At 41.5% G+C, this 12517-nt stretch overlaps 1 protein-coding gene across 1 annotated transcript in view; it reads right to left on the bottom strand.

Moving 5' to 3' along the window:
- PPM1D (protein phosphatase, Mg2+/Mn2+ dependent 1D) overlaps positions 1–11693 on the bottom strand; it is a 48868-nt gene extending 37175 nt beyond the window's left edge. Inside the window, exon 1 of the mRNA XM_043583863.1 lies at positions 11007–11693. Within this exon, the coding sequence (XP_043439798.1) occupies positions 11007–11478 (472 nt within the window). The 5' untranslated portion in view covers positions 11479–11693. The remainder of the gene's footprint in view (positions 1–11006) is intronic.
- Between the last annotated feature and the right edge of the window lie 824 nt (positions 11694–12517).

Below are 12517 nucleotides of genomic sequence, written 5' to 3'. Positions count from 1 at the left end.
AGAACTGTGAGATCATGACCTGAGCCAAAGTCGGACACTCAACCAACTGATCCACCCAGTCGCCCCCATAAAACCTTTTCTTTTCAAATAAGCTAAAATAGATTTTTTTTTAAGTTCTTAGCTGTAAAAAACAATTATCACAGTAAGTATGAATGAGAGAACTCCCAGAAAGGTTCTTAAGCACATTCAGAAAGCAAAATTTACCTAAAATTTACCAGCTGTTTGCAAAAGAAAAGAAGAAAAAGAACTTTAAAGAAAAAGAATATTCAAAATTATAATATTAACATTATTTAAATCACATTTTTTGGTCAAAAACACTAATATGTACAAATAACACTAATAGTGATATTCTGCAATGATCTAAAAATACTGAACATGCTCTCATCATTTGAAAGTCACCTTTTATCATATGCTACATTTTGCCTCAGACCTATTTCTAGACTCATCCTACTAATCTATTTATGGTTCTTTTCAATAATTAGGAATTTAAGTATTCCCCAATTCTTCTTCTATTTTTAACAATCTTAAGATTTCCATGGGGCGCCTGGGTGGCTCAGTTGGTTGAGTGTCTGACTTCGGCTCAGGTCATAATCCCACAGTCCATGAATTCGAGCCCTGCGTCGGGCTCTGCGCTGACAGCTCAGGGCCTGGAGCCTGCTTCGGATTCTGTGTCTCCCTCTCTCCCTCTGTCCCTACCCTGCTCATGCTCTGTCTCTCTCTGTCTCAAAAATAAATAAAAACATTAAAAAAAAAGAATTCCAAAAAACTTTATAAGTTGGAAATTTAAAATAACAAACCCTGTTGAGGTCTGATTAAAACTGCAATAAATTTATATACTAAGGAATCAACATCTTTATAATTAGTGTTCCTTGTTTTCTACTTTACATTTTATTTTAATCTTTTAGTTTTTAAAAAATGACTTAACAGGGCACCTGGGTGGCTCAGTCGGTTAAGCGTCCGACTTCAGCTCAGGTCACAATCTCACAGTTTGTGAGTTCAAGCCCTGTGTTGGGCTCTGTGCTGACAGCTCAGAGCCTGGAGCCTGCTTGGGATTCTGTGTCTCCCTCTCTCTCTGCCCCTCCCCCGGCTCACACTCTGTCTCTGTCTCTGTCTGTCTCTCTCTCTCTCTCTCTCTCTCTGTCAAAAATAAACATTAAAAAGAATTTTTTTTCAATGACTTAAAAAAGGGGCGCCTGGGTGGCTCAGTCGATTAAGCGTCTGATTCTTGGTTTTGGCTCTGGTCATGATCTCATGGTTCATGAGTTTGAGCCCCACAACAGGCCCTGCACTAGAAGTACAGAGCCTGCTTGGGATCCTTTCTCTTCTCTCTCTCTAAATAAATTTTTAAAAAATGTATTCAAAAAATGATTTAAAAACAAATGACTTAAAACTAGGAGCATATTAAAAAGACAGTATCATAGGGTGCCTGGGTGGCTCAGTCAGTTAAGCATCCAACTTTGGCTCAGGTTGTCATCTCACAGCCTGTGAGTTGGAGCCCTGTGTCGGGTTCTATGCTAACAGCTCAGAGCCTGGAGCCTGCGATTCTGTGTCTCCCTGTCTCTCTGCTCCTCCCCCATCCACGCTGTCTGTCTCTCTCTCTCTCAAAAATAAATAAACATTTTTAAAAATCCAAGAAAAAAAAGGAAGCAATTAGGTAAACACTAAAATCTATTTTTTAATATTTTTTTAATGCTTATTTATTGAGAGAGAGAGACAGAGCATGAGCATGGGAGCGGCACAGAGACAGAATCTAAAGCAGGGGGCTCAAACGTGGGGCTCAAACTCACGAACTGCGAGATCACAACCTGAGCTGAAGTTGGACACTCAACCAACTGAGCCACTCAGGCGTTCCAACACTAAAATCTTTTAAACACATTTTATTGACCCTTCTCTTGAGGCAAGAATATCAGTCAAAGAAGCCGCAACTAAAATGGGTTCCTTGATCTGTGTAGGGATTAGAGAACCATGAGGTTACAGAGATCAGATAGGAGTAGTTAGATAGGAGTAGTTAACGCAAAGCAAAGTTGGTAGGGTTACCTTACTTAACTGACAACAGGGCAGAGGGAAAAAATGCATTTCCAGAATGGTCACTCACAAGGCCTTGATTCAAAGAATCAAAAACAAAACAAGAAACAAAACAAAAACCAAAAACTTTTCCTAGTTTAATTAAAGAAATCATTAACCTTCTTCAAAATGGTATATGGCCATTTACATGTACTTGTACACCAAGGAAAGAGAAATACCCACATTATTGAGTAACTAATGAATGACGGCTCTAAGATAATAATTCTGGAGCTACAGAACACAACCACAGTCCACTGGTCATGGGCTAAGGCTCATGGAGAGCAAGTACTAAATAGCACTTTGAATCCAGTCCACCTCAGGCTCAGTGGAACCCCAAACCTATGCCACAGCTAGTTTAGTCCCCAAATAATTGCAGCAACTAATAGCTTCTCCTCATAGCTCTTAATTGACGAGTCAGGAAGCCTATTATACTTGAAGAGGCCAAGTGTTGAGATTTTAGAGCACCCTAACAATGATACTCTCCTCCAAAATAGTAAATGAAAAGCATTATCTCATCTCTCAAAGAATCACAAAGATTGGTTGGCACCATTAAAACATGAAAGCAGGGGTAGGGATCCAACATATTTAATTCTATAGTTTGACCACTGCAAAAGTTCTGACAGTTCTTGGAAAACGAGAGTGGATTACATTCAGTGGTGATCCTAAATGCAACTGCTGTTTCTGATTTATCCTCTTTAGTAAAACAAGTAAATACAGCCTTGGCTATCTGGTATGCATTCAGCAGCAAGGCCCTGATGAAACTGCTACTTAAATTCCTGGAGATACCCAGGCTTCCGATCTTTCTGAGACCTGTTTCTTTGGATTTACTTTTTTTCTTTTTTGCATAAAATGAAGTAATTATGCATGAATAATTCAGAGAATTTCTTGTTCTTGAACGGATAGAGACTAAATAGCCAAGAGTATATCCCATCACTCCCAAGTACTATCACAGTATCTAATTCCTATAAACAAAGGCATTCTCCTACAGGCCCACAATCAACCATCAAAATCAGGAAATTAACACTGATACCGTACTACCAACTAATCTACAGATCTCATTCAAATTTTCATCAATTATCCTAACAATATGCTTTATAATAAAAGGATAAAATTCAGGACCTCTTTATTATATTTACTCATCCTATCTCTTTAGCCTTTCAATCTGGAAAAATTCTTCTGTTTCCTTGATGCTTTTTAAGACTACTAGATCAATCATTTCAAGAATGTCTCTCCATTTGGGTTTGTTTCATGTTTCCTCATGTTTGTATTCAGATTATGCATTTTTGGCAGGAATAACACAGAAGTGTTAAATATCATCTTCTCATTGCTGGCAGTATGCAATCTCAATTTATGCATTAAAATAACACTACCTTTGGTCACTTAAGTTCGTGTCTACCAGGTTTCTCCACTCTAATCTTTTTCCTCTTGTAATTAATAAGTATTTTGTGGGAAGATAATCTGAGACCATGTAAAAAATCCTTGTAGTGGGTTGAATGAAATGTAGGTCCACCCTGAACCTGTGAATGTGACCTTATTTGGGAAAAAGATCTTTACAGGTGTAATTAGGTTAAAGATCTTAAGAGATCATCCTGGATTAGACTGGGCCCTAAATTTTGGATTTAGTGCCCTTAAAGGGAACAAGTGCCCTTAAAAGAGAAGGGGAGAAGACACAAAGGGATATAAAGATGGTGGATGGGGCTCCTGGCTGGCTCAGTCAGTGGAACACACAACTCTTGATCTCAGGGCTGTTCCAGCCCCACTTTGTGTGTATACAGTGCTTTAAAACAGGGGTGCCTGGATGGCTCAGTTAAGCATCCGAATGGATTTCTGGTTTCAGCTCAGGTCATGATCTCACGGCCCCACATCAGTCTTACACTGACAGCGTGGACTCTGCTTCGGATGTTCTCTCTCCCTCAACCTGCCCCTCCCCACTGTGTGTCCGCCCTCTCTCCCTCTCCCCTCTCTTTCTCTCTCTCAAATAAATAAACCTTTTAAAAAAAAAAAAAAAAAAGGATGCTTAAAAATAAAATCTTAAAAAAAAAAAAAGACGGTGGCAACTAGGTGATAAATCTACAAGCCAAGAAATGCCAAGGATTGCTGGAAGCCACCAGAAGCTAGGAGAGAGCATGGAACAGATTCTCCCTCAGAGCTTCCAAAACAGAGGCTAACACCTTGATTTCAGATGTCAGACCTCCAGAACCATAAAAGAATAAATTTCTGTTATGTTAAGCTACTCAATTCATGCTAATTTATTATAACACCTTTAAGAAACTAATATAATTCTGTTCCTCAAATTTTCACCCACTAGTTTTAGCATTCACTTATGTCTCCTGATTGAATCATTATTATGATGGTTACTAAACATGATTCTCTATCATTCCTGCTACATTTATTAGTGGCCTTTCTACTGTAAAGCCTTACACATTTGTAATAGCCAAAACTGAAGACAACCCAAATGTCCATCAGTAAGTGAATGGATAAACAAATTGTGGTGTATCTACACAATGGAATGCTACTCAGTAAAAAGGAAGGAATGAACTACTGATATATGCCAAAACATGTGGTAACAGAAATTATCTAATACTGATCGAAAGAAATGATTGACAAAAATAGAAAAAATCTAGTACTGGATAAACATGGCAAACTCTTTCGAACATGTGATGTGTGAGAAGGTGAAGGTCCTTGAAAGTAAAAACAGAAATACCAAACCAAAATAAAGATACAGGTTTAAAATTCTCTGATTTAAGAGAACTCTTCTTCAAATTTAATTCTATCACACTTTCCCTTATCTTTCCTTCTATCCCTCCCATTCTCTTTCAGTGTTGGTCTCATTTCTAAATTTAAGGTAAATGAAAACTATCTGCCAAACCTATTCTTCAGCAGCACCTGGGTGGCTCAGTCAGTTGTGCATCAGATTCTTGATTTAGGCTCAGGTCATGATCTCACAGTTTATGAGTTCAAGCCCGGCCTCAGGCTCTGTTCTGACAGCTCAGATCTGGAGACTGCTTTGGATTCTGTGCCTCTGTCTCTCTCTCTCCCTCAAAAATGTCCCCCCCCCCCTTAAAAATAAACATTAAAAAAATTTTTTTAAAGCACAAACTTTAAAACATTATTTCTTAGAAGGCGAGCATAACACAAGAATAATGCATACATGTGAATACACATAAATCAGGTACGTATTATAACTTGGGAACAAAGAGTAAAGAAAATAAGAAAATAATATGAAAAAAAATGACTTTAATTCCATTTCTAGGGTTTCTACCCAAAAGAAATGAAAACAGAATCAAACAACCTATGTTCACAGCAGCATTATCCATGCTAGCCAAAAGGTGGATACAACCCAAATGTCTATCAACAGATGAATGGATAGACAAAATGTCATATATACATAGGATAGAATATTATTCACCATTAAAAAGGAAAAAATCCTGATACATGGCTATAATCTGGATGAACCTTAAAGACATTATGCTAAGTGAGATAAGACACAAAAAGACAAATATTACATGATTCCACTTATACAGGGTACCTAGAATAGGTAAATTCATAGTGACACTAAGTAAAACAGACGTTACCAGGGGCTAGGGATGAGGATAATAGGGAATTACTGTTTAATGATTACAGTTTCTGTATGGGAGGATGAACAAATTCTGAAAACGGACAATAGTGATAGTTACACAATACTGTGAGTATACTGAACTGTATACATAAAATTGGCTAAAATGGTAAATCTTGTATGTATTTTACCACAATTTTTTAAATGGGAAAAATTTTTGTAATTAAAAAATAGAAGTAAAAAATCCAATTTAATCATTTCACCCACAGAAATTCAACTAAACTAGCAGCTACTTTAAGCAAGAAATCAGCTCTAAGAGATTAATTATGAAGTATGTAAGGCATCCCCAACCAAAAGACCTCAAAATTTACCTGAAAGACAGATAAAAACGTAATGGTCATCTCACAATTGTCTGTGTGATCTTTACCGGGATTTCACAAAGCCAAACTCTTTTCATAATAATTCTAAGAGCTTATTTGCCCCTTTTCACTGTGTTGACATTTGAACTGATGGTTCAAAAGCAGTGGTTTGTAAAACTGCTGGTGCCTTAGCAGGAATCAAGGCAGTGACACCAAACTGAATTAGTAGTCTCTGTATTCTCCACAGCCACCCACTTACAGTTAAAAAACAAAAACCAAGTGGGGGGGGTGAGGGTGGGGGGAGGGAACCAAACCAGTTTTACTTAATGTCCTTGATGTCGCAATAAAAAATTAATTTTATTAAGCCTCCACCCATGAACACGTGTCTTTTTATATTCTGTAGAGAAAGAGAAGTACATACAACAGGCTTCTGTTGCATATTATGCCTGTCTAGAGGAAAAGTACCTTTGACTCTGTGAGTTATGAAATGATCTAGCCCATTTTTCACGGACCATCATTTTTACTTGCAAGACTGATAAACTATATTAACAACACTTGGGCATTTGACATACATTTTCTTCAAAATGAACAAAGTGAAGGGCGCCTGGGTGACCCAGTTGGTTAAACGTCGGACTACTGATTTCTGCTCAGGTCACAATCTCACGGTTCGTGAGTTCAAGCCCCATATCAGGCTCTGCACTGACAGCATGGAGCCTGCTTGGGATTCTCTCTCTGCCCCTTCCCCATGCATGTGCCCAAGCACACTCTTTCTCAAATAAAATAAACTTTAAAAAAAAATAAACAAGGGGCACCTGGGTGGCTCAGTCGGTTGAGCATCCAACTTCAGCTCAGGTCATGATCTCACAGCTGGTGAGTTGGAGCCCTGCATTGGGCTCTGTGTTGATAGCTCAGAGCCTAGAGCCTTCTTCAGATTCTGCATCTCCCTCTTTCTCTCTGCCCTTCCCCGCTTGTGCTGTCTCACTTAAAAATAAATTTTAAAACATTAAAAAATAAAGAAAAAGTAAACAATATGTACAAAGTGAGCTCTTGACTTCAAGAAAAACAACTGGCAGTATTTGTTGCCAGTGATCAACTTTTTTTTTTTTGAGAAAGCAAGAGAGCACAAGTGGGGGAGGGGGAGAGAGAGAGAGAAAGAGAGAATTCCAAGCAGGCTCTGCTCTGTCAGCGCAGAGCCCAATTTGGGGCTCAAACTCATGAACCGTGAGATCATGATCTGAGCCAAAATCAAGAGTTGGACGCTTAACTAACTGAGCCACCCAGGTGCCCTGCCAGTGATGAATTTCTAATTGCTACTTAAAAACTCACATTTTGGAAAATGTGTATTCACTACAGTGAACTTGATAGCTTCCCAATCTTAAGACTTTTCTGATGAGATCAGGAATATTAACAAATGTGACATTTTCTTTTTTTTTTAATTTTTTTTTCAACGTTTATTTATTTTTGGGACAGAGAGAGACAGAGCATGAACGGGGGAGGGGCAGAGAGAGGGAGACACAGAATCCGAAGCAGGCTCCAGGCTCTGAGCCATCAGCCCAGAGCCTGACGGGGGGCTCGAACTCACGGACCGCGAGATCGTGACCTGGCTGAAGTCGGACGCTTAACCGACTACGCCACCCAGGCGCCCCAATGTGACATTTTCATATTGCATAATAAAATGTCAATATTTCAAAAATAGGCATAATTCAGTGATTATTTCCCAAATGACTAATGTACCATGTCATAAATTACACATGGGTAATGATTCATTCAAAGTGCAAGGCAGACCAATCAATCAGGTTTCAGATTCCATTTTTACCAACCTTAAGAAACTATCACTTTGGTGTAGGATACCCACAATTATCTGAAAACACCATTTAACTATTCTTCCCTTTTCCTATTATATATGTGAGGTTGCCTTTTCCTTACATACTTCAACCAGAAAACCCAACACAATAGACTGAATGCAGAAACAGATATGAGAATATTTATTTCAGTATTTCTTATTTCAGAAAAAAGCATTTTCACTTAAATTATATATTGGAGTGCCTGGATGGCTCAGTCAGTTAAGCCTCCCAGGTCATGATCTCATGGCTCATGAGTTCAAGCCCCACATCGGGCTCTGTGCTGACAGCTCAGAGCCTCCAGCCTGCTTCAGATTCTGTCCCTCCTTCTCTCTTTGTCCCTCCCCCGCTCACACTCTCTCAAAAATGAATAAACGTTAAAAAAAATTTTAATTATATATTAATAATATTTATTGAATAATGAATATGATGAATTATGAATATGTTCATTTAAATGTATTAACATACATTTGATTTACTTTTTTTTTTTTTTGCCTGCCTCCCTCCCTCCCTACCTCCCTCCCCTCATTTGATTTACTTTTAATAGGTTAATAAGTATTTTTAAATGTTCTCAGTTTTAATTTCTCACAGTGCAAATATAATGGATGTAGTCCACATAAACAAAAGCTCTTCAGGGTCCTCAATCATTTAAGAGTAAAAAGGGTTCTGAGAGCAGAAAGTTTGAGAACCACTACTATAACCTAAGGAGCACTACAAAAGTAGAAACAAAGGATGCTTAATTCCAAAAGAAACAGAAACCTTCACAGAAGAAAACATATTGACTTAGAAACTTACAGGAGTTTATTTTTCAGTTTTCTTTTTTGGGGGAGAATTCAAGAAAATGGAGTATTTCAATGTGCTCTGGGACTGTGAAAAGACTAATGTAATAGAAATGTGGGTAACAAAATTGAATAAAGAGTCTAAAGTTGGACTGGGAAGGGCTTACCCTATAAATTATAAACGCAGTTCATTTATATAGAAAATGAGGGGCTATCCATGAATTTGGGACTGAAGAACAATTTTTTTCTAACAACCTTTATCTCCTGGGTGTGCCTGGGTGGCTCAGTCGGTTAAGCATCTGACTTTTGATTTCCACTCAGTTCATGATCTCACAGTTCATGAGTTTGAGCTAATAGCGCATAGCCTGTTTGAGATTCTCTCCCTCTCTCTGTCCCTCCTCTGCTTGTTTCTCTCTCTCTCTCAAAATAAATAAACTTAAAAAAAAATCTGCAACTCCTGTGTCAAGACTTTCATATACTCAGCATATTCCTTTTTTTTTAGGTTTATTTATTTTGAGAGACAGAGAGGGAATTAGTGGGGGAGGGGCAGAAAGAGACAGGAACCTAGGATCCAAAGCAAGCTCTGTGTTGACAGCAGAGAGCTGGATGCAGGGTCTGGAACTCAAAAACAGCAAGATCATGACCTGAGCCGAAGTTGGACACTTAACCTACTGAGCAACCCAGGCAACTTAACCTACTGAGCAACCCAGGCACCCAATATTTTTTTTTTCAAGTTTTGAGTACAAGGCTTAGCTGTGGAACAAAGCAAACTTTAACATCCGTTTGGTGTATAAGGCTCTAAACTATGCCTCATAAGAGTGAAAGTCTGATTTAAAAAGTATGGTATGTCAAAAAACATACACATTCACATTTGACAGCATGGTCCCTGCCTTATTAAAAAAATGCTCAAGTAACAAGGTTTATACTTTATACTTTTAGTTCAAATATATGGCACACTCCTGCTGCTCCAAGTGTACTGCAAAATAAATAGGCCTCTAAATACTTCTTTGTGTCTAATCTTCCTCTATCTTGATGTCCACTCCTAGTTGCCCTGTAGGCAATGAAATGACATATTTCTGGAATATACTGCAGCGCTTTCCAGCTCTGCTCTGCCTCCACGAAAACAAAACAAATAATAGGGGCCTCTGGGATTGGATGGGAAACGCCTCTGACAGGAGGACTGGCTGTTCTATGAGTCAATCAAACAATTTTTGGCAGAAAGCCAGGCAAACAGAAAACAGACTTTGAAAGAAGCTAGTCTACAACTCTGACAATACCTTATAAAAACTGTTCTCTATTTGACCAATTTTTACACTCTTCTATCCCCCTGTCCCGCTGCCGAAAATAAAGCAATATTATGCTACCACAAACCAGAACTTTTTAAATGACAGAGGTTATTATCCTCTCTCTAAAAAAAGGCTCATGCCATTCATTCGGAGTAATGGATAAGCACCTATAACTCTGTATAACACATGTTGGGTACAGAAACAATGGCTGCTTTAGAAAACATTTAAAGCTTAGAGGAAACTACAACTCTGCTGAATTTTTAAAAATAAAGCTATTTCCTTTTAGCATATCAGTAATTTCTCCTGTTACTTTGACCGGCAGTTACAACTTTTAAGTAGTAAAAGTGAGAAATGGTGAGAATTATCTGATGGCTTAGCTAAGGCAACTATTAAAAAAAAAAAAAAGTATACTTTTAAAAAGCCCTAGTCGAATTTAACACACACGCCTAAGGCGGGGCCAGTTTGAGACATAGCAATGCATTCCCCGCCTTTTTTTTTTTCCCATAAGCAGTATAAGCATAAAGATCTTTAATACATTTTATGATAAGCAACCGAATTCCTCCCAAGACTTAACTCGTTGGATAATTACATTTAACCTTATTAAATTAGTCTGCAGTATACTTCAACTACCAACCACCCGGGGTCAATTTGGTGAACTGACACCACCGGTAGGAGGCAACCGACAGGGACAAGTCCTTCCAGAGCAAAATTATGACAGATTCTAGGGAAGCACTCTCATTTTTGCCGTCTCCCGCTTCCTTTGCGCGTGGCCCAGGTAACAACGTATCTTCAGTTCATCTTTTGGCCAAAATCTGGCGCCAGGTTTCAAATACATTTCCGCAGGCTGCCACCAAAGTGACGCTGGGAGAGGACCGCTTCCCTGGGTCCTTGGAAGGTGGAAATTAAGCGCGGGCCGACTGCGGGGAGACGGCGATCCGATCTTTCCCAAAGCCACTTCGCCCGACCCGCCACCCTCGAAAGCGCTACTGAACCTAGGAGAGACTTCACTTACAACCAAGGTGCACTTTGTAGCGATCTGGCTGCCGGGGGCCCACTCGGGGCTGGCGCTCTTATAAGAGCCCTCAACTGCACGAAGAAGAGAAACAAGCCAGCGAACTTACCCAGTTTCTTCCACATGGCGAGGTGACAAGCTAGGAAGCCTTTGCGGATGGCAGCGCAAACCTTCGCCGGCTCGGACGAGGTGAATCCCTTCTGCTTCTTGATGAAACCCCACAAATGCTCCCGGGCAAACTGTGCCGCCTCCCGCCCGCCGTGCCCGTCGCACACGGCGAAAAATGCCACTGAGGAACGGCGGCGGCAGCAGCGACCGGGAGTTGGTGAGGCCGCGGAGTCCGGGGGAGGGTCGCGAGCTTCTCGGGCTGCCGCCGCCGGGCCTCTCCCCGAGACTTCGCTGCCAGCAAGAGTCGACGGTGACCGCTGCGGAGGCGACGGCTGAGAGAGCGACCGCCGCGTCGAGGGCTTTTCTTCAGCCGTCGGCTCGGGCTCCACCACGATTTGAGTAACGTCCTCCATGTACTTCCTCCCGCCCTGGTCGGAGAAGACGCTCACTCCTAGCGAGTACAGCCCCGCCATGGCCGGCTGGCCGGGATCCCGCCGGTCCCACGCAGCCCGCCGAATCTGGCGGCGGGAGACACACTCCGCGCCCGCCGGCCAACTATTGTTTACCTTCGACGACGCCGAGAGGGGGGAGGGGGCGGTCCCGGAGGGGGGGGCACGCGATGTCGGGACTTGTCCGCGAGAGCTGGGCCGGGGCTCTAGGGCGAGAGGAGCCGAGCAGCTGCGCCTGCGCAATGCGCTTCCCCGCCTGCCCGCGCCCACCACACAAATCAGACGTTCTCCTTGGCTGTCGTCATTCGGCTCTCTGGGCCTGACCAATCCGGAGTCGGGTTGGGGCAAACCCGCCCCCACCCCTCGCTCCTACCCGCAACGGCCGAGCTTCATCCTCCGTGCGCGGGCACTGGGCCCGCGCGCTGCCCTGCCGGGCTTTCCGCTTTGCCGTGGGTGTTGTCGCCTCCGGGTTTTCGTCGGATGCTGAGCACTTGTACAGCTTGGGCTGTCACCTTTATTGCTCAGTCGCCGGGATCGTAATGCAGCCTACTGCGCTTGGCGTTCCGCCGCTCGCCTGAGTGGGAAGCCGCGTAGGCTCGGGCCTCCCACGAGTGGACAATCTGGGGAGGGGAAACTTTTCATTCCTTGAAGTGAAATGGCGGGAAACCCCACTTAGGAAGGTAGTTGTGAAAAGGCTGGAAAAAGTGGGGCACTCTTGAACTGGATTTGGGTGGGATGTATCCGACTGGCAGGGAATCCAGTTTGTGTTGTTAAGGAAACGGGAAATTTCCACCATCCGCTGCAGTTTTGTTTCACATAACTAGTATGTCGGAGACTTAAAAGGGTTATATTTTAACTAATTTTAAACATCTTTTCAGCTTTTGTTAAACCTAGTACTTTTCCCAACGAGCCCTGGGTACAGTATTGTACTCCTTTGGTGGTACCACTTCAAGTTATCACTTGGAAATAGCTTACGGAAATTGCCAAGCACTCAGTGCTCTAACAATTGGGTTAGCTTTCCACCCCCTTTGCCCAATAGGTTGTATTCGAAGCACTGAAACCT

The sequence above is a fragment of the Prionailurus bengalensis genome, chromosome E1 (genome assembly GCF_016509475.1).
Source record: "Prionailurus bengalensis isolate Pbe53 chromosome E1, Fcat_Pben_1.1_paternal_pri, whole genome shotgun sequence".
NCBI classification, from domain to species: Eukaryota; Metazoa; Chordata; class Mammalia; order Carnivora; family Felidae; genus Prionailurus; species Prionailurus bengalensis.
This window is presented reverse-complemented; position numbering and strand designations above follow the sequence as displayed.